At 49.8% G+C, this 23,982-nt stretch overlaps 2 protein-coding genes and 1 long non-coding RNA gene across 7 annotated transcripts in view; 2 read left to right on the top strand and 1 right to left on the bottom strand.

The window, feature by feature from the left end:
* The window catches only part of LOC144247696 (uncharacterized), a 28,562-nt gene extending 21,730 nt beyond the window's left edge, over window positions 1-6,832 (top strand). For all 3 annotated transcript variants that reach the window (XM_085564782.1, XM_085564781.1, XM_085564784.1), the window contains one exon: window positions 5,537-6,832. In XM_085564782.1, the coding sequence (XP_085420908.1) occupies window positions 5,537-6,681 (1,145 nt within the window). In that variant the 3' untranslated portion in view covers window positions 6,682-6,832. The remainder of the gene's footprint in view (window positions 1-5,536) is intronic.
* A 1,574-nt stretch (window positions 6,833-8,406) lies between these two features.
* LOC110483671 (leucine-rich repeat and fibronectin type III domain-containing protein 1-like protein) lies at window positions 8,407-23,730 on the top strand. Of its 3 annotated transcripts, none has more exons than XM_085564786.1 (3): window positions 8,407-8,571; window positions 16,752-18,185; window positions 19,781-20,077. In XM_085564786.1, the coding sequence occupies exons 2-3, from the start codon at window positions 16,771-16,773 to the stop codon at window positions 19,905-19,907; spliced, it is 1,542 nt and encodes a 513-aa protein (XP_085420912.1). In that variant the 5' UTR covers window positions 8,407-8,571; window positions 16,752-16,770; the 3' UTR covers window positions 19,908-20,077. The 3 variants fall into 3 exon arrangements, with proteins under 3 accessions (XP_085420912.1, XP_085420911.1, XP_085420913.1); XM_085564785.1 differs by lacking the exon at window positions 19,781-20,077 and adding an exon at window positions 23,156-23,730 and having other exon boundaries at window positions 8,417-8,571; XM_085564787.1 differs by lacking the exon at window positions 19,781-20,077 and adding an exon at window positions 20,985-21,111 and having other exon boundaries at window positions 8,418-8,571.
* Window positions 19,796-22,031, bottom strand: LOC146764424 (uncharacterized). Its single transcript, XR_014950866.1, has 3 exons — window positions 21,956-22,031; window positions 20,072-21,784; window positions 19,796-19,911 (listed from the first exon to the last, which is right to left on the bottom strand). It is a non-coding gene; the product is annotated as an uncharacterized LOC146764424 (long non-coding RNA).
* Window positions 23,731-23,982: the final 252 nt, after the last annotated feature.

Genomic DNA, 23,982 nt, shown 5'->3' on the forward strand with positions numbered 1-23,982 from the left:
ACGGAGATCTCGGATTCGCAGAGGGTTCGTTTCCCTAAGAGCTCCCCAGCCCCCAAAATCCCCCCAAAAACCCCAAAATTCCCCCAAAAATCCCCCCAAAATTCCCCAAAAAATCCCCCAGAATCCCCTGAAATCCCAAATTTACCCCAAAATCCTCCCCAAAATGGCTGTGGGACCCCAAAAATCCCCCCAAAAACCCCCAAAAAATCCCCCAGAATCCCCTGAAATCCCAAATTTACCCCAAAATCCCCCCCTGAAAAGAGCTCTGGGACCCCAAATTCCCCCAAAAAACCCCAAAATTCCCCCAAAAATCCCCTCAAAATCCCCCCAAAATTCCCCAAATCCCAAATTTACCCCAAAATCCCCCCAAAATGGCTGTGGGACCCCAAAAATCCCCCCAAAAACCCCCCAAAAATCCCCCAGAATTCCCTAAAATCCCAAATTCTCCCCAAAATCCCCCCGAAAAGAGCTCTGGGACCCCAAAATCCCCAAAAATCCCCCCCAAAATCCTCCCAAATCCCCCCAAAACTCCAAAATTCCCAAAATCCCCCCAAAAATGGCTCTGGGACCCCAAAATCCCCCTAAAAACCCCAAAATTCCCCACAAAAAAACACCCCAAATCCCCCCAAAATCCCAAATTCACCCCAAAATCCCCCCCAAAAAGAGCTCTGGGACCCCAAAATCCCCCCAGATTCCCCCAAAATTCCCCCAAAAAACCCCAAAATTCCCCCAAAAATCCCCTCAAAATCCCCCCAAAATTCCCCAAATCCCAAATTTACCCCAAAATCCCCCCAAAATGGCTGTGGGACCCCAAAAATCCCCCCAAAAACCCCCAAAAAATCCCCCAGAATCCCCTAAAATCCCAAATTCTCCCCAAAATCCCCCCAAAAGAGCTCTGGGACCCCAAAATCCCCAAAAATCCCCCCCAAAATCCTCCCAATTCCCCCCAAAACTCCAAAATTCCCAAAATCCCCCCAAAAATGGCTCTGGGACTCCAAAATCCCCCTAAAAACCCCAAAATTCCCCACAAAAAAACACCCCAAATCCCCCCAAAATCCCAAATTCACCCCAAAATCCCCCCCAAAAAGAGCTCTGGGACCCCAAAATCCCCCCAGATTCCCCCAAAATTCCCCCAAAAAACCCCAAAATTCCCCCAAAAATCCCCTCAAAATCCCCCCAAAATTCCCCAAATCCCAAATTTACCCCAAAATCCCCCCCAAAATGGCTGTGGGACCCCAAAAATCCCCCCAAAAACCCCCCAAAAATCCCCCAGAATCCCCTAAAATCCCAAATTCTCCCCAAAATCCCCCCCGAAAAGAGCTCTGGGACCCCAAAATCCCCAAAAATCCCCCCCAAAATCCTCCCAATTCCCCCCAAAACTCCAAAATTCCCAAAATCCCCCCAAAAATGGCTCTGGGACTCCAAAATCCCCCTAAAAACCCCAAAATTCCCCACAAAAAACCCCCCAAAATCCCCCAAAATCCCAAATTCACCCCAAAATCCCTCCCTGAAAAGAGCTCTGGGACCCCAAAATCCCCCCAAACTCCCCCAAAATCCCCCCAAAAAACCCCAAAATTCCCCCAAAAATCCCCTCAAAATCCCCCCAAAATTCCCCAAATCCCAAATTTACCCCAAAATCCCCCCCAAAATGGCTGCGGGACCCCAAAAATCCCCCCAAAATCCCCCAAATTCCCCCCAAAAACCCCCAAAATCCCCCAAAATACCTCCAAAACTCACCTGGGGGGTCCCAAAATCTCCTGGGAATTTGGGATTTTTGGGGTCTCCAGCCCCTTTTTTTTCTCTCTCCCCCCACAGGAGGACCCAGCGACCCCCCCCAGGTGTGACGGGGGGACCCCAAATCCCACCTGACCCCCCAGGTGGGACCGGGACCCCAAAAATTCCCAAAATTTCCCTGGGAAGACCCCAAAAATTCCCAAAATCCCCCTGGGGGGACCCCAAAAATTCCCAAAATCCCCCTGGGGGGACCCCAAAAAATCCCAAATCTCACCTGAGTCCCCCCAGGTGGGACCGGGACCCCAAAAATTCCCAAAATCCCCCTGGGGGGACCCCAAAAATCCCAAATCTCACCTGAGCCCCCCCAGGTGGGACCGGGACCCCAAAAATTCCCAAAATCCCCCTGGGGGGACCCCAAAAATTCCCAAAATCCCCCTGGGGGACCCCAAAAAATCCCAAATCTCACCTGGGGGACCCCAAAAATCCCCAAATCCCCCTGGGGGGACCCCAAAAAATCCCAGATCTCACCTGAGCCCCCCCAGGTGGGACCGGGACCCCAAAAATTCCCAAAATCCCCCTGGGGGGACCCCAAAAATCCCAAATCTCACCTGAGTCCCCCCAGGTGGGACCGGGACCCCAAAAATTCCCAAAATCCCCCTGGGGGGACCCCAAAAAATCCCAAATCCCCCTGGGGGGACCCCAAAAAACCCAAATCTCACCTGGGGGTTCCCCAAAAATCCCAAATCTCACCTGGGGGACCCCAAAAATCCCCCCCAGGTGTGACCAGGACTGGGGGGGAATCCCAAAAACCCCAAAATCCCACCTGGGGGTGCCCAAAAAAACCCAAAATCCCCCTGGGGGCCCCAAAAAATCCCAAATCTCACCTGAGCCCCCCCAGGTGGGACCGGGACCCCAAAAATTCCCAAAATCCCCCCGGGGGCTCCAAAAATCCCAAATCTCACCTGGGGGGGGGTCCCCAAATTTCCCCCCCTGGGGATTTTGGGGTCCCCCCTCCCCAATTTTGTCTTTGTCGAATAAAACTCCAAAACTTCTCTGGCTTTGTCCTTAATTTTGGGGTGTCCCCATAAATTTTGAGGTTCCCCGATCCCTTTCACCCCCCAAAAAAACCCAAATTTTGGGGTGGTTCCTCAAAAAAAAAAAAAAAAACCAAATTTTGGGGCGGTTCCTCCAAAAAAACCCCAAATTCGGAGCTTTTTTCCTCTATAAAAACCCCAAATTCAGAGCTTTTTTTCCTTTATAAAAACCCCAAATTTGGGGGTTTTTTTCCCCCAAAAAAGCCCCAAAGTTTGGGGTGGGGGTGTCCCCAACCCTCCCCCCAAAATTTTGGGGTTCCCCGCCCCCCCGGCCCCTCCCACCCCCCTTTTTTTGGGATTTCCTGCCCCCCCGGGTTTATTTCCCCTTCCCGCGGGTTCCGCTAAAAACCGCGGCGGCCGCTCCAGGTGAGGGGGGGGGGCGGATTTTGGGGGGTCCCGGGGGGGTTTGGGGGGACCCCTCCCCTTCCAACCCAATTTTGGGGGCTCCCCGCCTCGTTTTTGGGGGGTCCCGGCCCGAATTTTGGGGTTTCTGCCTCGTTTTTGGGTTTTTTTGGGGCTTTTTGTTCCCATTTTTGGCCTCTTTGTTCTCATTTTTTGGGGGGAGTTTTTTTTGGGGGGACCCCTCCCAGTTCGGACCAGTTTGGGGGGGGGTCTCCACCCCAATTTTGGGGGTCTCGGCCTCATTCGGGGGTCTTCAGGCCCAGTTTTGGGATCTCCAAAGTGAATTTTGGGGCATTTCCAGCCTCATTTTTGGGTTCTCCCCCCCACTGTTTTTGAGGGTTCTTGACCCCATTTTTGGGGTCCCCAACCTCATTTTTGGGGTCTCCAACCCCGTTTTTGGGGTCCCCAACCTCATTTTTGGGGCCCCCACTCCATTTTTTGGTTCTCCACCTTCAATTTTGGGGGTTCCCAGCTCCATTTTTGGGTTCCTCACCCCAATTCTGGGTTCCTCACCCCAATTCTGGGTTCCTCACCCCAATTTTGGGTTCCTCACCCCAATTTTGGTTTTCTCACCCCAATTCTGGGTTCCTCACCCGCATTTTGGGGGTCCCCAGCCCCATTTTTGGGTTCCTCACCCCAATTTTGGGTTCCTCACCCCAATTTTTGGGTTCCTCACCCCAATTCTGGGTTCCTCACCCCAATTTTAGGTTCCTCACCCCAATTCTGGGTTCCTCACCCCAATTTTGGGTTCCTCACCCCAATTCTGGGTTCCTCGCCCCATTTTTGGGTTCCTCACTCCAATTTTGGGGGTCCCCAGCCCCGTTTTTGGGGTCCCCACCCAACGGAGGGGGGGAAGGGTGGAGCTGCCCCTCCCCCCCCAGTTCCTCTCCCAAATTCTTGCGCCATGGCCGGGGGAGGGGAGGATGAGGAAATCCCAAATCCGGCGGGGACGGGGGACACGGGGGGGTGGGGACCCCAAAAACGGGGTGGGGACCCCAAAAATGGGGTGGGACCCCAAAAATGGGGGAGGGGACCCCAAAAATGGGGAGGGGACCCCAAAAACGGGGTGGGGACCCCAAAAATGGGGTGGGGACCTCAAAAATGGGGGAGGGGACCCCAAAAATGGGGCGAGGAACCCCAAAAATGGGGGAGGGGACCCCAAAAATGGGGTGAGGAACCCAAAAATGGGACAGGAGATCCCCAAAATGGAGGCGAAGATACAAAAATGGGCTGAGGAACCCAAAAATGGAGCTGGGGACCCCAAAAATGGGCTGGGGACCCCAAAAATGGAGCTGGGGACCCCAAAAATGGAGCTGGGAACAGCAAAAATGGGACTGCAGACACCAAAATGGAGGTGGAGACCCCAAAAATGGGCTGAGGAACCCAAAAATGGGGCTGGGGACCCCAAAATGGAGGTGAGTACCTTAAAAATGGAGGTGGGTACCCCAAAAATGGGGCTGGAGACATTGAAAATACTTTGGTCACCTGGTGGGGTGGGCTTGGGGGTCTTTTAGGAGGTCCTTGACCACCTGGCCAGGTGAAGATCCACCTTGGGGTCTTCAGGTTCTCCTGGCCAGGTGAAGAACCCACCTTGACCCACCCCTGACCACCTTTGGTCACCTTTGAGAAGGTCCTTGACCAACTTTGGTCACCTTTGGGAAGGTCCTTGACCACCTGGCCAGGTGAAGATCCACCTTGGGGTCTTCAGGACCACCTGGCCAGGTGAAGGATCCACCTTGGGGGTCATTTGGAACGTCCTTGACCACCTGGCCAGGTGAAGATCCACCTTGACCCACCCCTGACCACCTTTGGTCACCTTTGGGAAGGTCCTTGACCAACTTTGGTCACCTTTGGGAAGGTCCTTGACCACCTGGCCAGGTGAAGAACCACCTTGGGGTCTTCAGGATCTCCTGGCCAGGTGAAGAACCACCTTGACCCACCCCTGACCACCTTTGGTCACCTTTGGGAAGGTCCTTGACCACCTGGCCAGGTAAAGAACCACCTTGACCCACCCCTGACCACCTTTGGTCACCTTTGGGAAGGTCCTTGACCACCTGGCCAGGTGAAGAACCCACCTTGAGGTCTTCAGGATCTCCTGGCCAGGTGAAGAACCCACCTTGACCCACCCCTGACCAACTTTCGTCACCTTTGGGAAGGTCCTTGACCAACTTTCGTCAAATTTGGGAAGGTCCTTGACCACCTGGCCAGGTGAAGAACCACCTTGGGGTCTTCAGGATCTCCTGGCCAGGTGAAGAACCACCTTGACCCACCCCTGACCACCTTTGGTCACCCCCACCCATCCCCAGGTGTCCCCACGCCCAGCATGGACGCTCTGCCCAGCATCTCCTCCCGTGGGGACAACACCTGGAACGACGACGCCTGGAACGACACCTGGAACGACACCTGGAACGACACCTGGAACGACGCCTGGAACGACACCTGGAACGACACCTGGAACGACCTCCTGGACGACGCGGCCGAGATCCCCGCTGGCCACCGCGCCGTGCTGACCCTCTACGCCGCCATCTTCCTGCTGGGCGTGCCGGGCAACGGCGCCGTGCTCTGGGTGGCGTCGTCGGAGCTTCGGCGCACGGTCAACGGCGTCTGGTTCTTCCACCTGGCGCTGGCCGACCTGCTGAGCTGCCTGGCGCTGCCCTTCGTGGCGCTGCCGCTGGCCACCGACCACCACTGGCCGCTGGGCGCGGCGGCGTGCCGCCTGCTGCCCTCGCTCACCGTGCTGGCCATGTTCGCCGGCGTGCTGCTGCTGACGGCGCTCAGCGCCGACCGCTGCGCGCTGGTCACCCGGCCCGTGTGGTGCCACAACCGCCGCACGCCCGCGCTGGCGGCCGCCGCCTGCGCCGGCGCCTGGGCGGCGGCGGCGCTGCTGACGGCGCCGTCCTTGGCGTTCCGCGCCCTGCGCCGCGACCCCTTCTCGGCCAAGGCCACCTGCGTGATGGCCTACGGCGACGGCGGCGGGCGGCGGCGCGGCGCCGAGCTGAGCGTGGCGGCGGCGCGGTTCCTCTGCGGCTTCGCCGGGCCCTTCGCCGTCATCTCGGGCTGCTACGGCCGCCTGCTGTGCCGCGTGCGGGCGCTGGGGCCGGGCCGCTCGCAGAGGGCCACCGTCACCGTGCTGGTGGTGGTCCTCAGCTTCTTCGTCTGCTGGCTGCCCTACCACGTGGTGGGCTTGGTGCTGGCGGCCGCCGCGCCCGGCGGCGCCGCCTTCCGCGGCGCCCAGGCCGCCGACGCCGCCGCGGCCGGGTTGGCGTACGTCAACGGTTGCGTCAACCCCGTCATCTACCTGGCGATGGGCCGCGGGCCGGGCCGGGCGCGGCGCTCGTGGCGGGCGCTGCTCAAGCGGGCCTTGGGCGACGACGCCGCCGGCGCGGCCGGGGACGGGCGGGCTCGCAGCGCCGACACCGCCGAGGACGGCGTCGAGAGTGCGGCGGTGTGACGGGCGCGGCGGCGGTGGCCGCGGTGGTGTTTTGGTCGTCGTGGTCATGGTGGTGGTTGTTTGCCATGGTCATGGTCATTTATCACGGTCACCGTCATCGTTTTCAGCATTGTCATCGTCTCCATTGTCATGGTCATGGTGGTTTTCACCATTGTCGTTGTCTCCATTGTCATGATCATGGTCATGGTCATTTTCGTCATCGTGGTGATGGTGGTCATCCTCGTCATCGTTGTCGTTATCATTGTCATCGTCGTGGTCGTTTGCCATGGTCATGGTGGTTTTCACCATTGTCGTTGTCTCCATTGTCATGATCATGGTCATGGTCGTTTTCATCATCATCGTGGTGGTGATGGTCATCCTCATCATCGTTGTCGTCGTCGTGGTCGTTTGCCATGGTCATGCTCATTTTCGTCATCGTGGTGGTGGTGGTCATCGTCGTCATCGTCGTCGTTATCATTGTCGTCATGGTCATTTGCCATGGTCATGGTCATCATCGTTTTCACCATTATCATCATCTCCATTGCCATGGTCATGGTCATTTTCGTCATCGTGGTGGTGGTGGTGGTCATGGTCATCGTCGTTGTCGTCATTTGCCATGGTCATGGTCATTTTCACCATCATCATCATCTCCATTGTCATGGTCATTTGTCATGGTCATGGTCGTCATCGTCAATTTGGGGGATTCAGGGATTCGGGGATTTGGGGGATTTGGGAATTCAGGAATTCAGGGATTAGAGAATTTGGGGATTCGGGGATTTGAGAATTTGGGGATTTGGGGATTTGGGGATTTGGGAATTCAGGAATTCGGGGATTAGAGAATTTGGGAATTCAGGGATTTGGGGATTTGGGGATTCGGGGATTTGGGAATTCAGGAATTCGGGGATTAGAGAATTTGGGGATTCAGGGATTTGGGGATTCAGGGATTTGGGGATTCGGGGATTCGGGGATTCGGGGATTTGGGGATTTGAGAATTTGGGGATTTGGGGATTTTTTTGAATTTGGGGATTCGGGGATTTGGGGATTTGAGAATTTGGGGATTTGGGGATTTGGGAATTTGGGGATTCGGGGATTTGGGAATTTGGGAATTTAGGGATTCAGGAATTCGGGGATTTGGGAATTTGGGGATTCCAGGAGGGCTGGGATTTCGGGAAGGAAGGCAATGAAATCCCGGGATTTTGAGGATTCAGGAATCCAGGGAATGCCACAAACCCCAGAAATCCACAGAATGGAACACTCAGCCTCCAAAATTCCCAAAAAACCACCGATCCCATCCCAAAATGCCCAGAAATTCCCAAAAACTGCTGATCCCATCCCAAAACCCCCAGAAATTCCCAAAAAACGCCGATCCCATCCCAAAAACCCCCAGAAATTCCCCAAACCCCTCAGAAATTCCAAAAAAACCGCTGATCCCATCCCCAAAACCCCAGAAATTCCCAAAAACCCGCCATTCCCATCCCAAAAACCCCCAAAAATTCTCCAAACCCCTCAGAAATTCCCAAAAAACCACCGATCCCACTCCCCAAAAAAATGAAATTCCCAAAAAAAACCGCCGTTCCCATCCCAAAAATCCCAGAAATTCCCAAAAAAAAAAAAACAACCCCAGAAATTCCCAAAAAACCCGCCGATCCCACCCCCGAAAGAATTCCCGAAATTCCCGGCGGGGCCCCTCCCCCTCCCCCGGCCCCTCCCCCTCCCGCGGCTCCTCCTCCCCTTCCTCCTCCTCCTCCTCCTTTTTCCTGCTTTTTTTTTTATTTTTTCCCCTTTTCCTGCTTTTTTTTCGCGGATTTTTGGCCCCGCGGCTCCTCCCGGGATCGCTCCCGGCCATGGAAGGCTCGGGACCCCCGGGGGGGGCGCGGGGGTCGCCGCCCCCCTGAAGGAACGGCGGGAAAGGTGAGGGAAAAACCGGGAAAAACGGGAAAAACCGGGATGGAACGGCGGGAAATCAAAATAAATCGGGTGAAAATGGGGATAAATCGGGTGAAAATGGGGATAAAATCGGGATAAATCGGGTTAAAGCAGCGGAAAATCGGGATAAAATCGGGGTAAAAATGGGAGAAAGCGGGATAAAATGGAGGAAAACCGGGATCAGTGGGATAAATGGGGATAAAATCGGGATAAATGGGGATAAAATGGGGATAAAATCGGGATAAAATCGGGATAAAATCGGGATAAAATGGGTTAAAGCAGCGGAAAATCGGGATAAAATCGGGGTAAAATGGGGTAAAAATGGGAGAAAACGGGATAAAATGGAGGAAAACCGGGATCAGTGGGATAAAGCGGGATAAAATCGGGATAAATGGGGATAAAATGGGGATAAAATGGGGATAAAATGGGGATAAAATGGGTTAAAGCAGCGGAAAATCGGGATAAAATCGGGGTAAAATGGGGTAAAAATGGGAGAAAACGGGATAAAATGGAGGAAAACCGGGATCAGTGGGATAAATGGGAATAAAATGGGGATAAATGGGGATAAAATGGGGATAAAATGGGGATAAAATGGGTTAAAGCAGCGGAAAATCGGGATAAAATCGGGGTAAAATGGGGTAAAAATGGGAGAAAACGGGATAAAATGGAGGAAAACCGGGATCAGTGGGATAAATGGGGATAAAATCGGGATAAATGGGAATAAAATGGGGATAAAATGGGGATAAAATGGGGATAAAACGCCGCTTTTCCAGCGCGACCCCTCCCAAATTTTCCAGCTTTTTTAACCCTTGCCTGGAAAAAGCGAGGGCGCCTCCGGCCTTGGGGATTGGGGATTTTTTTTAGGGAATTTTTGGGGTTTTTTTGGGATTTTTGGAGTTTTCCTGGGCGATCCCCAACCTTTGGGGTTTGGGGGATTTTTTTAGGGAATTTTTAAATTGGATTTTTAGGGATTTTTGGGGGATTTTTTTTTTTTTTATGGGGGGGGGGATTTTCCAGGCGGTCCCCAGCTCCTTGGGGTTTGGGGAAATTGTAGGGATTTTTAGGGATTTTAAAATTATTATTATTTTGGGATATTTAGGGATTTTGGGCGATCCCCAGCCCCTTGGGGTTTGGGAATTCTTTAAATGATTTTTAATGGATTTTTAGGCTGTTTTTAGGGATTTTTTCGCGATTTTCCCGCGATTTTTAGTGATTTTTAAGGGGGTTTCCGGGCATTTTTCAATGGATTTTTAGAGGATTTTCTATGGGATTTTTTTGGGGTGATTTTTGGGCATTTTGGGGCTTTTCCCAACCCTTGCAGCATCCCAGAAATCCGCCCTGTCATCCAGGTGTGGCTGCTCCAGGTGTTCCCGCTCCAGGTGTTCCCTCCCCTCCCCCACCCGGCCATTTCCCCCAAATTCCCCCAAATTTCCCCCAAATTCCCCCAAATTTCCCCAAATTCCCCCAAATTTCCCCCAAATCCCCGTGATAACCCCCCATTGGATGCCTGTAAATTGATTTTTTCCCGGTTTTTTCCCGGTTTTTCCCGGTTTTTTCCCCTCTCCCGCCACCTGCAATTCCCGGTTTTTCCCCCGAGCTGGGCGCGTCCTTCCCGCGTTGCGGCTTTGGAATTTTCTTGGAAAAAAAAAACCCTCAAATCCCCCAAAATTCCCATTTTTTCCCCCAAATCCCGACCCCCCCAGGGGACAGAGCACGGCGCTGGCATTGAGGATTCCCACCGGGAATTTTTTTCCCCCGAGGAAAATCGGGATCAAATACTGATTTTTTTCCCTATTAAAAAAAAAAAAAAATCAGATTTTTTTCACTCCAAACCAGCCCAAAATTCCAATATTTTCATTTTTTTCCCGGGAATTCTGCAGCCCCGAGGGGGGATGTGGTGGATAGAGCTGGAAAAATTTGCTTTTTCCGAATTAAAATCCTGATTTTTTTTTTGAGGGAAAAAAAAAAAGAAAAAGGCATTTTGGAGGTGTTCTGACCTTTAAAAAAAAGCATTCCGGGTTTGCTCCATCTTTTTTCCTGGAAAATCGGGATTTTCCGGCGCCTGGATAAAATTCCCCCCTCACCCCCCTTTTCCTTATGTAATTTAGGCCGGAATTCCACATTTTTTAATCCAGGAATTATTTTCCAGCTGGAAAAATCCAATTTTTGGGGATTTTTTGGGGATTTTTAACTCCTGGATTCTCCGGTTCCAAAGGAATTTTTTTTTTTCCCTGAGTTTTGGGCCACGCCTGGATTTGGGAATGTTCACCTGGGGCTTGGAAAAATGGGGAAAAAAATTCCTAAAATGGGATTTAGGGGTTAAAAAAAAGGAATTTTATTGGTTGGAACTGGGAAAATCCCAAATTCCTGAAGTTTTGGGGTGAATTTCTTGGAATTAGGGGAGGCTTGGAGAATTTTTTTCCCTCAGAAATCTTGGAATTTCGGGCCCGGAACGACCCAAATCCCAATTTTCCCTCCAAAACCTTGGAATTTGGGGCCTGGCATTTCCCAATTCCCGATTTTCCCTCCAAAATCTTGGAATTTTGTGCTCTCACTTCCTTTTCCCCACTTTTCCCTCAGGAATTTTGGGAATTTTCACCTTGGCCTACCCCGAATCCCAATTTCCCCTCAGAAATCTTGGAATTCTGGGCCAGGCCCTGCCCAATTCCCACTTTTCCCTCAGGAATTTTGGGAATTTTCACCTTGGCCTACCCCAAATCTTCCTTTTTTTCCACTAAAATTTTGGAATTTTGGGCCTGGCCCATCCCAATTCCCACTTTTCCCTCAGGATTTTTGGGAATTTTGGGCCTGGAACATCCCAATTCCCACTTTTCCCTCAGGATTTTTGGGAATTTTGGGCCTGGAACATCCCAATTCCCACTTTTCCCTCAGGATTTTTGGGAATTTTGGGCCTGGAACATCCCAATTCCCACTTTTCCCTCAGGAATTTTGGGAATTTTGGGCCTGGAACATCCCAATTCCCACTTTTCCCTCAGGAATTTTGGAATTTTCGGCCTGGAACATCCCAATTCCCACTTTTCCCTCTGGAATTTTGGGAATTTTGGGCCTGGCCCTGCATAATTCCCACTTTTCCCTCAGGAATTTTGGGAATTTTGGGCCTGGCCCATCCCAATTCCCACTTTTCCCTCAGGATTTTTGGGAATTTTGGGCCTGGAACATCTCAATTCCCACTTTTCCCTCAGGAATTTTGGGAATTTTGGGCCTGGCCCATCCCAATTCCCACTTTTCCCTCAGGATTTTTGGGAATTTTCACTTTGCCCCCCCCCCCCTCCCCATTCCCACTTTTCCCCCTAAAATGGGATTTTAGGGAGATTTTGGGATTAATTGGATTTTTTTATTCGTGGAGGATTAATAAGATTACATTTAATTAGTTTTTAATAATTAATTTTTTATTTATTGTAATTAATAGGATTTACTTAATAATCGGTTTAAACACCGGGATTGATTTAATAATTGGTTTAATTAATTGGATTTATTAAATTATTGGTTTAACTTCTACTATTCAAATAATAAGAATTAAAATTTTCTCTTCTTTTAATCAGAAATAACTTTCATTTCTCGTATTTTAATATTTATTATGAATAATTAATTTTATTAATTCATTATTATTATTCACTTTTATTTTTATTTTTATTAATTACAATTTTTATTTAAAATGTTATTCTAATTCTTGATTGATTTTAATTTGTAGGGGGTTACTATGATTTTAAGTTTATTTGTATTTTGATCTGATTATTAATTCACATTTTAAAATTATAATTAATATTATTTTCGTTTTAAATTTCACCATTATGATTCTGAATTTATTCACATTAATTTCTTACCAATTCAGTTTTTAATTATTATTTTAATCCATTTTTCTGTGACTCTTTTCAATCTCTTATTTTAAATTCATTCTTTTATTTCTATTATTCAACTCTTATTTTAATTTTTTTTCTTTAATTAAGTTTTAATACTTGGTTTCAATATTTTATTTTCATTATTTGACTTTTTAACCTTTTTAATCTTTTGGTTTTATTCTTTTTATTCTTTTTATTTCAATTATTTTAATTTCCATTACTTTATTCCCATTATTGTTTTAATTTCATTATTTTTCTATTAACATTTCTTTAATTACTTTTCATTTCTTTTTAATTCTTTCCAATTTTGACTTGACCTTAATTTTTAATGATTGTTTTTTAAACTCATTATTTTAAATCCATTCTTCTGAATTCTTTTTAATGTAAAATTGATTATTATTCCATTTATTAATGTTTAATATTCAGAGTAATTATTTTTATTAGAGTTTTAAATTTTATTTAAATTTATTCAAATTTGATTCAGATTTCCCCACACACAATTCATCCCAAGAACCAAAAAAATACGGGAAAATCATCCCAAAAAATTAAAAATATATGGGAAAATTATCCCAAAAAACCCCCAGAAATAATAAAACCAATTCCTCCCTGTTTTCCCATGGATCTCTCCCATTTTTCCCTCTCAAATTTGGGATTTTCTCAACATCTTGGAATTAAAACTTGACCCTAAACCTGGTTTTATCTCAAATTCCTCAATTTTTCCACAGATTTCTCCCCATTTTCCCCAAATTCCTCCATATTTCCACAGATTTGTCCCAGTTTTCCCCAAATTCCTCAATTTTTCCACAGATTTATCCCAATTTTCCCCAAATTCCTCCATTTTCCAAAATTTCTCCCCATTTTCCCAAAGTTCTTCTATATTTTCATGGATTTCTTCCCATTTTCCCAAAATTCCTCCATATTTTCATGGATTTATCCCCATTTTCCCAAAATTCCTCCATATTTTCACGGATTTCTCCCATTTTTCCCAAATTCCTCTATATTTTCACAGATTTATCCCATTTTTTTCCCAAATTCCTCCATATTTTCATGGATTTCTTCCCATTTTCCCAAAATTCCTCCATATTTTCATGGATTTCTTCCCATTTTTCCCAAATTCCTCTATATTTTCACAGATTTATCCCATTTTTTCCCCAAATTCCTCCATATTTTCATGGATTTCTTCCCATTTTTCCCAAAATTCCTCCATATTTTCATGGATTTCTCCCATTTTTCCCAAATTCCTCTATATTTTCACAGATTTATCCCATTTTTTTCCCAAAATCCTCCATATTTTCATGGATTTCTTCCCATTTTCCCAAAATTCCTCCATATTTTCATGGATTTATCCCCATTTTCCCAAAAATCCTCCATATTTTCATGGATTTATCTAATTTTTTCCCAAAATTTCTCCACATTTCCATGGATTTTTCCCGTTTTTCCTCCTCATCTTTGGGATTTCCCTCTCCACCGATTTCCCTCAACCTCCTGGAATTAAAACTCGGTTTTAACCCCAAAATTGAACGGAATCTCCCAAATTCCTCCATTATTTTCCCAAATTCCACCAGATTTCCATGGATTTTTCCCGTTTTTCCTCCTCATCTTTGGGATTTCCCTCTCCACCGATTTCCCTCAACCTCCCGGAATTAAAACTCGTTTTCAACCCCCAAAACCCAACGGAACCTCCCAAGTTTCTCACCTTTTTCCCACTTTTCCCTGCCAGATTCCCATTTCTTCTTCTCAACTTTGAGATTTCCCTCTCCACCGATTTCCCTCAACCTCCTGGAATTAAAACTGGGTTCTAACCCCAAAATTCAACACCCAAAACTCAACAGAACCTCCCCAATTCCTCACCTTTTGTTATTTTTCCCTCCTTTTCCCTGCCAGATTCCCGTTTTTCCTCCTCATCTTTGGGATTTCCCTCTCCACTGATTTCCCTCAACCTCCCGGAATTAAAACTCGGTTTCTACACCCAAAACTCAACAGAACCTCCCAAATTTCTCACCTTTTTTCCCTCCTTTTCCCTGCCAGATTCCCGTTTTTCTCCTCAACTTTGGGATTTCCCTCAACCTCCCGGAATTAAAACTCGGTTTCGACACCCAAAACTCAACGGAACCTCCCAAATTCCTCCATTATTTTCCCAAATTCCACCAGATTTCCATGGATTTTTCCCGTTTTTCCTCCTCATCTTTGGGATTTCCCTCTCCACCGATTTCCCTCAACCTCCCGGAATTAAAACTCGGTTTCGATGCCCAAAACCCAACGGAACCTCCCAAGTTCCTCACATTTTTCCCACTTTTCCCTGCCAGATTCCCATTTTTCTCCTCAACTTTGGGATTTCCCTCAACCTCCCGGAATTAAAACTCGTTTTCAACGCCCAAAACTCAACGGAACCTCCCAAATTCCTCCATTATTTTCCCAAATTCCACCAGATTTCCATGGATTTTTCCCGTTTTTCCTCCTCAACTTTGGGATTTCCCTCAACTTCCTGGAATTAAAACTCGGTTTCGACACCCAAAACTCAACGGAACCTCCCAAATTCCTCCATTATTTTCCCAAATTCCTCCATTATTTTCCCAAATTCTGCTGTTTTCCCTGCCAGATTCCCATTTTTTCTTCTCAACTTTGGGATTTCCCTCAACCTCCCGGAATTAAAACTCGGTTTTAACCCCAAAACTCAACGGAACCTCCCAAATTCCTCCATTATTTTCCCAAATTCCACCAGATTTCCATGGATTTTTCCCGTTTTTCCTCCTGAACTTTGGGATTTCCCTCAACCTCCTGGAATTAAAACTCGGTTTCAACCCCCAAAACCCAACGGAACCTCCCAAATTCCTCACCATTTTTCCCACTTTTCCCTGCCAGATTCCCATTTCTTCTTCTCAACTTTGAGATTTCCCTCTCCACCGATTTCCCTCAACCTCCCGGAATTAAAACTCGGTTTCAACCCCCAAAACTCAACGGAATCTCCCAAATTCTTCACCTTTTTTCCCACTTTTCCCTGCCAGATTCCCATTTTCTTCTCAACTTTGGGATTTCCCTCAACCTCCCGGAATTAAAACTTGGTTTCGACACCCAAAACTCAACGGAACCTCCCAAATTCCTCCATTATTTCCCCAAATTCCACCAGATTTCCATGGATTTTTCCCGTTTTTCCTCCTCATCTTTGGGATTTCCCTCTCCACCGATTTCCCTCAACCTCCCGGAATGAAAACTCGGTTTCAACACCCAAAACTCAACGGAACCTCCCAAATTCCTCCATTATTTTCCCAAATTTCTCCATTATTTTCCCAAATTCTGCTGTTTTCCCTGCCAGATTCCCGTTTTTCCTCCTCAACTTTGGGATTTCCCTCAACCTCCCGGAATTAAAACTCGGTTTCAACACCCAAAACTCAACGGAATCTCCCAAGTTTCTCACATTATTTCTTTTTTCCCTCCTTTTCCCTGCCAGATTCCCATTTTTCTTCCTCAACTTTGGGATTTCCCTCTCCACCGATTTCCCTCAACCTCCTGGAATTAAAACTCGGTTTCTATACCCAAAACTCAACAGAACCTCCCAAATTCCTCACCTTTTTTCCCACTTTTCCCTGCCAGATTCCCATTTTCCTCCTCATCTTTGGGATTTCCCTCTCCACCAATTTCCCTCAACCTCCTGGAATTAAAACTCGGTTTCGACACCCAAAACTCAATGGAACCTCCCAAATTCCTCCATTATTTTCCCAAATTCTGCTGTTTTCCCTGCCAGATTCCCATTTTTTCTCCTCATCTTTGGGATTTCCCTCTCCACTGATTTCCCTCAACCTCCCGGAATTAAAACTCGGTTTCTACACCCAAAACCCAACGGAACCTCCCAAGTTCCTCACATTTTTCCCACTTTTCCCTGCCAGATTCCCGTTTTTCCTCCTCAACTTTGGGATTTCCCTCAACCTCCCGGAATTAAAACTCGGTTTCAACCCCCAAAACCCAACGGAACCTCCCAAATTCCTCACATTTTTCCCACTTTTCCCTGCCAGATTCCCGTTTTTCCTCCTCATCTTTGGGATTTCCCTCTCCACCGATTTCCCTCAACCTCCCGGAATTAAAACTCGGTTTCTACACCCAAAACCCAACGGAACCTCCCAAATTTCTCACCTTTTTCCCACTTTTCCCTGCCAGATTCCCGTTTTTCCTCCTCTTTGGGAGGAAATCTTTGGGATTTCCCTCTCCACCGATTTCCCTCAACCTCCCGGAATTAAAACTCGGTTTCTACGCCCAAAACCCAACGGAACCTCCCAAGTTCCTCACATTTTTCCCGCTTTTCCCTGCCAGATTCCCGTTTTTCCCGACGATGGCAAGGCTCCTGCTGCCTCTGCTCCTGTTCCTGCCCTCGGCCGCCTCGCCGGCGCCGCCGTGCCCCCGGCGCTGCTCGTGCCAGAACCTCTCGCCGTCCTTCACCATCCTGTGCACCAAGACCGGGCTGCTCTTCGTGCCGCCCGGCATCGACCGGCGCACGGCCGAGCTGCGCCTCATGGACAACTTCATCACGGTCCTGCGCAGGCGCGACTTCGCCAACATGACCCAACTCATCCACTTGACGCTGTCGCGCAACACCATCAGCCAGATCATGCCTTACGCCTTCGCCGACCTCAAGGGCCTCCACGCGCTCCACCTGGACAGCAACCGCCTGACGTCCATCCACGAGGAGCACTTCAAGGGGTTGGTCAACCTGCGCCACTTGATCCTCAGCAACAACCAGCTGAGCTTCATCTCGCCCAGGTCCTTGGACGACTTCTTGGAGACCATCGAGGATTTGGATTTGTCCTACAATAATCTGGTGGACGTCCCTTGGGCCACGGTGGCCAAGCTGTCCAACGTCAACACGGTGAGCTTGGATCACAACCTCATCGAGTTCGTGCCCGAGGGGATTTTCTCCAACCTCCACAAGCTGGCCAGGTTGGACATGACCTCCAACAAGCTGAAGAAGATCCCGCCGGACCCGCTCTTCTCCCGCGTGCCCGTTTACGCCAAATCCAAAGGCTCTCCGCTGACCTCCTTGGTGCTGAGCTTCGGCGGCAACCCGCTGCACTGCAACTGCGAGCTGGTGTGGCTGCGGCGCCTGACGCGCGAGGACGACCTGGAGACGTGCGCCTCGCCGCCCGAGCTGATGGGCAAATACTTCTGGAGCATCCGCGAGGAGGAGTTCGTCTGCGAGCCGCCCATGATCACCCACCGCACGCCCGCGCTGGCCGCCGCCGTCGGCCGCGGCGCCTCCCTCAAGTGCAAAGCCGTGGGCGACCCCGAGCCCTACGTGCGCTGGATCGCGCCCGACGGCAAGCTGGTGGCCAACACCTCCAGGACGGTCTCCTACGAGAACGGCACTCTGGATATCCTGGAGGCGGCGCCGGGCGACCAAGGAACCTTCACCTGCATCGCCTCCAACGCCGCCGGCGAGTCGACGGCGCCCGTGGAGCTCCGCGTGGTGCCGGACGGCAACGGCACCGAGTGCGAGGAGGAGGAGGAGGACGGGGCGAGGAGGAAGGCGGCGGCGACGGCGCGGCCGGAGCCGTCCGATATCCTGGTTTCGGCCAAGTCCGGCTTCTCCAACGACTCCGAGGCGCAGCGCGGGGACGCCGGGGGGGTGGTGGTGGCCGAGGTGACGGCGACGTCGGCGCTGGTGCGGTGGCCGCCGCAGGACGAGCTGGAAGGGTTGAGGATGTACCAGATCCAGTACAACAGCTCCGGAGACGAGATCCTGGTTTACCGGTGAGTTTGGCGCCGGGGAAAATGGGGATTGGGGGCGGTGGGAATGGGGGGTGGGGGGAAAGGGGGGGAATGGGGGGAATGGGGGGGAAATTGGGAAAAATGGGAGGGAAATGGGGGAAAATGGGGGAAAATGGGGAGAAATGGGTGAGAAATGGGGGAAATGGGGAGAAATGGGGGAAATGGGTGGGAAATGGGGAGAAATGGGTGAGAAATGGGTGAGAAATGGGTGGGAAAATGGGAGGGAAATGGGGGAAAATGGGGAGAAATGGGGAGAAATGGGGGAAATGGGGAAATGGGGAGAAATGGGGGAAATGGGGGAAATGGGGGGGAAATGGGGGGAAATGGGGGAAAATGGGGAGAAATGGGGAGAAATGGGGGAAAATGGGAGGGAAATGGGGAGAAATGGGGGAAAATGGGAGGGAAATGGGGAGAAATGGGGGAAAATGGGAGGGAAATGGGGAGAAATGGGGGAAAATGGGAGGGAAATGGGGAGAAATGGGGGGAAATGGGGAGAAATGGGGGGAAATGGGAGGGAAATGGGGAGAAATGGGGGGAAATGGGGGAAATGGGGGGGAAATTGGGAGGGAAATGGGGAGAAATGGGGGAAATGGGGGAAATGGGGGAAAATGGGGAGAAATGGGGGAAATGGGGGGTGAATAGGGAGAAATGGGTGGGAAATGGGGGAAATGGGGGAAAATGGGGAGAAATGGGAGAAATGGGGGGAAATGGGGGAAAATGGGGAGAAATGGGTGGAAATGGGGTGGGATGGGGAGAAATGGGGGAAATGGGTGGGAAATGGGGGAAATGGGGGGGAAATGTGGGGGAATAGGGAGAAATGGGGGGAAATGGGGAGAAATGGGGAGAAATGGGTGGGGAAATGGGGGAAAATGGGGAGAAATGGGGAGAAATGGGGGAAAATGGGTGGGAAACGTGGAAAAGGGGATGGAAAATGTTAAAAAAAATAGGTGGGAAATGTGAAGTAATGGGTGGGAAATGGGGAAAAGGGGATGGAAAATGTGACAAAGTGGTGGAAAATATGGAAAAGGGGATGGAAAAGGTAAAATATAGGTGGAAAATATGGAAAAGGGGATGGGAAATGTGAAAAAAGGGGTGGGAAATGGGGAAAACGGGAGGATAACATGCAAAAGGGGTGGAAAATATGGAAAAGGGGATGGGAAATGTGAAATAATGGGTGGAAAATATGGAAAAGGTAAAAATATAGGTGGGAAATGTGAAATAATGGGTGGGAAATGGGGGAAAAATGGGTGTGGGATATGGGAAAAACAGAAGGGAAAGGAGCTGGGAAATAGGGAGAAAAGATTCAAAAATCATTGGAAAAAAAAGGAAAAATGGCGGGGAAAAAAAAGGGAAAAAAGCAGAAAAAATGGGAAAACTGGGTGAAAAACATGGGAAAAGGGCCTGAAAAATAGGGGAGAAAGGGCGAAAAATCATGGGAAAAAATGGCAGGAAAAATGGGGAAAAAAACCCCAAAAATGGGAAAAAATCTCCGAAACATGGGAAAACCCCCCAAAAATGGAAGAAAGATGGAAAATCCCCCAAAATTGGGACGAGCCAGGGTTGCATTCCCGTTGCAGGATGATCCCGGCGCCCAGCGCGTCCTTCTCCCTGTCGGACCTGGCGCCGGGCCGGGCTGGGAAATGGGGATGGAAAATGTGGGAAAGGGTTGGAAAAGTGGGTGAAAAACTTGGGAAAAGTGGGTGAAAAACTTGGGAAAAAGGGATGGGATAGGGGCTGAAAAATAGGGAAAAAAGGGCCAAAAGGAATGGGAAAAAATGGAAAAATGGTGGGGAAAATTTGGAAAATTTGAGAAAAAAGCAGAAAAATATGGGAAAGAACCCAAAGACATGGGAAAAGTGGGTGAAAACCTTGGGAAAAGTGGGTGAAAACCTTGGGAAAAGTGCGTGAAAAACTTGGGAAAAAGGGATGGAAAAGGGGCTGGGAAATAGGGAAAGAAGGGCCAAAAGGCATGGGAAAAAATGGAAAAATGGTGGGGAAAACCCCAAAAAATTGGGAAAAAATTGGAAAAAAACCCCAAAAAATTGGGAAAAATCCGCAAAAATTGGGAAAATGGCCCAAAATTGGGACGAGCCAGATCCCCGCTGTCATTGCAGGATGATCCCGGCGCCCAGCGCGTCCTTCTCCCTGTCGGACCTGGCGCCGGGCCGGGCTGGGAAATGTGGGAAAGGGGTTGGAAAAGTGGGTGAAAAACTTGGGAAAAGTGGGTGAAAACCTTGGGAAAAGTGGGGGAAAAACGTGGGGAAAAAAGGATGGAATAGGGGCTGGGAAATAGGGAAAAAAGGGCCAAAAGGCATGGGAAAAAATGGAAAAATGGCAGGGAAAATGGTGGAAAAATTGGGAAAAAAGCAGAAAAATATGGGAAAGAATCCAAAGACATGGGAAAAATGGGTGAAAAACTTGGGAAAAGTGGGGGAAAAACATGGGAAAAAGGGATGGAGAAGGGGCTGGGAAATAGGGAAAAAAGGGTGAAAAATTGTGAGAAAAAAATGAAAAATGGTGGGGAAAATGGGGAAAAAGCAGAAAAATACGGGAAAGAATCCAAAGACATGGGATGAATGGGTGAAAATTTTGGGAAAAAAGGGATGGAATAGGGGCTGAAAAATAGGGAGAAAAGGGCCAAAACTTGTGAGAAAAAATGGAAAAATGGTTGTAAAAATGGTGGAAAAATTGGGAAAAATCCCCCAAAATTGGGAAAAAATCCCCGAAAATTGGGAAAATGACCCAAAATTGGGACGAGCCAGATCCCCGCTGTCGTTGCAGGATGATCCCGGCGCCCAGCGCGTCCTTCTCGCTGTCGGACCTGGCGCCGGGCCGGGCTGGGAAACGGGGATGGAAAATGTGGGAAAGGGTTGGAAAAGTGGGTGAAAACCTTGGGAAAAGTGGGTGAAAAACTTGGGAAAAGTGGGTGAAAACCTTGGGAAAAGTGGGGGAAAAACGTGGGGAAAAAGGGATGGAATAGGGGCTGAAAAATAGGGGGAAAAGGGCCAAAAGTCATGGGAAAAAATGGAAAAATGGTGGGGAAAACCCCAAAAAATTGGGAAAAAATTGGGAAAAAAACCCGAAAAATTGGGAAAAATCCCCGAAAATTGGGAAAATGGCCCAAAACTGGGACAAGCCAGGATTGTGTTCCCGTTGCAGGATGATCCCGGCGCCCAGCGCGTCCTTCTCGCTGTCGGACCTGGCGCCGGGCCGGGCTGGGAAATGTGGGAAAGGGGTTGGAAAAGTGGGTGAAAAACTTGGGAAAAGTGGGTGAAAAACTTGGGAAAAGTGGGGGAAAAACTTGGGAAAAAGGGATGGGAAAGGGGCTGAAAAATAGGGGGGAAAGGGCAAAAAATCATGAGAAAAAATGGAAAAATGGTCGTAAAAATGGTAGAAAAATTGGGAAAAAATCCCCGAAAATTGGGCAAATGACCCAAAATTGGGACGAGCCAGATCCCCGTTGTCGTTGCAGGATGATCCCGGCGCCCAGCGCGTCCTTCTCGCTGTCGGACCTGGCGCCGGGCCGGGCTGGGAAATGGGGATGGAAAATGTGGGAAAGGGTTGGAAAAGTGGGTGAAAAACTTGGGAAAAAGGGATGGGAAAGGGGCTGAAAAATAGGGGGGAAAGGGCAAAAGACCATGGGAAAAAATGGAAAAATGGTGGGGAAAATGGGGAAAAAGCAGAAAAGTCTGGGAAAGAATCCAAAGACATGGGAAAAGTGGGTGAAAAACTTGGGAAAAGTGGGTGAAAACCTTGGGAAAAGTGGGTGAAAAACTTGGGAAAAAGGGATGGGATAGGGGCTGAAAAATAGGGGAAAAAGGGCCAAAAGGAATGGGAAAAAATGGAAAAATGGCCAAAAGGCATGGGAAAAAATGGAAAAATGGCAGGGAAAATGGTGGAAAAATTGGGAAAAAATCCCCGAAAATTGGGAAAATCACCCAAAATTGGGACGAGCCAGATCCCCGCTGTCGTTGCAGGATGATCCCGGCGCCCAGCGCGTCCTTCTCGCTGTCGGACCTGGCGCTGGGCCGGGCTGGGAAATGTGGGAAAGGGGTTGGAAAAGTGGGTGAAAACCTTGGGAAAAGTGGGTGAAAAACGTGGGAAATTGGGTGAAAAACTTGGGAAAAGTGGGTGAAAAACTTGGGAAAAGTGGGTGAAAAACTTGGGAAAAATGGATGGAATAGGGGCTGGGAAATAGGGAAAGAAGGGCCAAAAGGCATGGGAAAAAATGGAAAAATGGCAGGGAAAATGGTAGAAAAATTGGGAAAAATCCCCCAAAATTGGGAAAAAATCCCCAAAAATTGGGAAAATGGCCCAAAATTGGTACGAGCCAGATCCCCGCTGTCGTTGCAGGATGATCCCGGCGCCCAGCGCGTCCTTCTCACTGTCGGACCTGGCGCCGGGCCGGGCTGGGAAATGTGGGAAAGGGGTTGGAAAAGTGGGTGAAAAATTTGGGAAAAATGGATGGAATAGGGGCTGGGAAATAGGGAAAGAAGGGCCAAATGGCATGGGAAAAAATGGAAAAATGGTGGGGAAAACCCCAAAAAATTGGGAAAAAATTGGGAAAAAAACCCGAAAAATTGGGGAAAATCCCCGAAAATTGGGAAAATGACCCAAAATTGGGACGAGCCAGGATTGTTTTCCCGTTGCAGGATGATCCCGGCGCCCAGCGCGTCCTTCTCGCTGTCGGACCTGGCGCCGGGCCAGGCTGGGAAATGGGGATGGAAAATGTGGGAAAGGGTTGGAAAAGTGGGTGAAAAACTTGGGAAAAAGGGATGGGAAAGGGGCTGAAAAATAGGGAAAGAAGGGCCAAAAGGCATGTGAAAAAATGGAGAAATGGCTGGGAAAATGGTAGAAAAATCGGGAAAAATCTGCAAAAATTGGGAAAAATCCCCAAAAATTGGGAAAATGGCCCAAAATTGGTACGAGCCAGATCCCCGTTGTCGTTGCAGGATGATCCCGGCGCCCAGCGCGTCCTTCTCGCTGTCGGACCTGGCGCCGGGCCGCGCCTACGAGCTGTGCGTGCTGGCCGTGTTCCGCGACGCGCGCAGCGCGCTGCCGGCCTCGCGCCCGCTGGGCTGCCGCCGCTTCCGCACGCGGCCGCCGGCGCGGCCGTGCCGCTCGGCGCCGCCGCGCGTGCCGGGCGCCACCGTCATCATCGGCCTGGGCGGCGTCATCGCCGCCTCCGTGCTCGCCTTCATCGTGGTGCTGCTGCTGCGGCACAAGGCGCGCGCCGCGCCGCCCAAGGGCGCCCGCCACGTCTGCTCGCAGACCAACGGCGCCGCGCTCCGACGGTCCGCGTCCAAGGCTGAGGCCACGGAGAGGACGGAGGCGACGGGATGGGCTGGGGAGGGAGCTGAGGTGGGGTCCTGATGGGGATGGGGATCATGGAGAGCCTGGAGAGCCTGGAGATCATGGAGAGCCTGGAGATCCTGGAGATCATGGAGAGCCTGGAGATCATGGAGAGCCTGGAGAGCCTGGAGATCATGGAGAGCCTGGAGAGCCTGGAGAGCCTGGAGATCATGGAGAGCCTGGAGAGCCTGGAGATCATGGAGATCCTGGAGATCATGGAGATCATGGAGAGCCTGGAGATCCTGGAGATCCAGAACTGGGCCTGGAGATCCTGGAGATCATGGAGAGCCTGGAGATCCTGGAAAGCCTGGAGAGCCTGGAGATCATGGAGAACCTGGAGAGCCTGGAGAGCCTGGAGATCCTGGAGAGCCTGGAGATCATGGAGAGCCTGGACAGCCTGGACAGCCTGGACAGCCTGGAGATCATG

This window comes from Lonchura striata, chromosome 34, assembly GCF_050655825.1.
Source record: "Lonchura striata isolate lonStrDom1 chromosome 34, ASM5065582v1, whole genome shotgun sequence".
Taxonomy (NCBI): domain Eukaryota; kingdom Metazoa; phylum Chordata; class Aves; order Passeriformes; family Estrildidae; genus Lonchura; species Lonchura striata.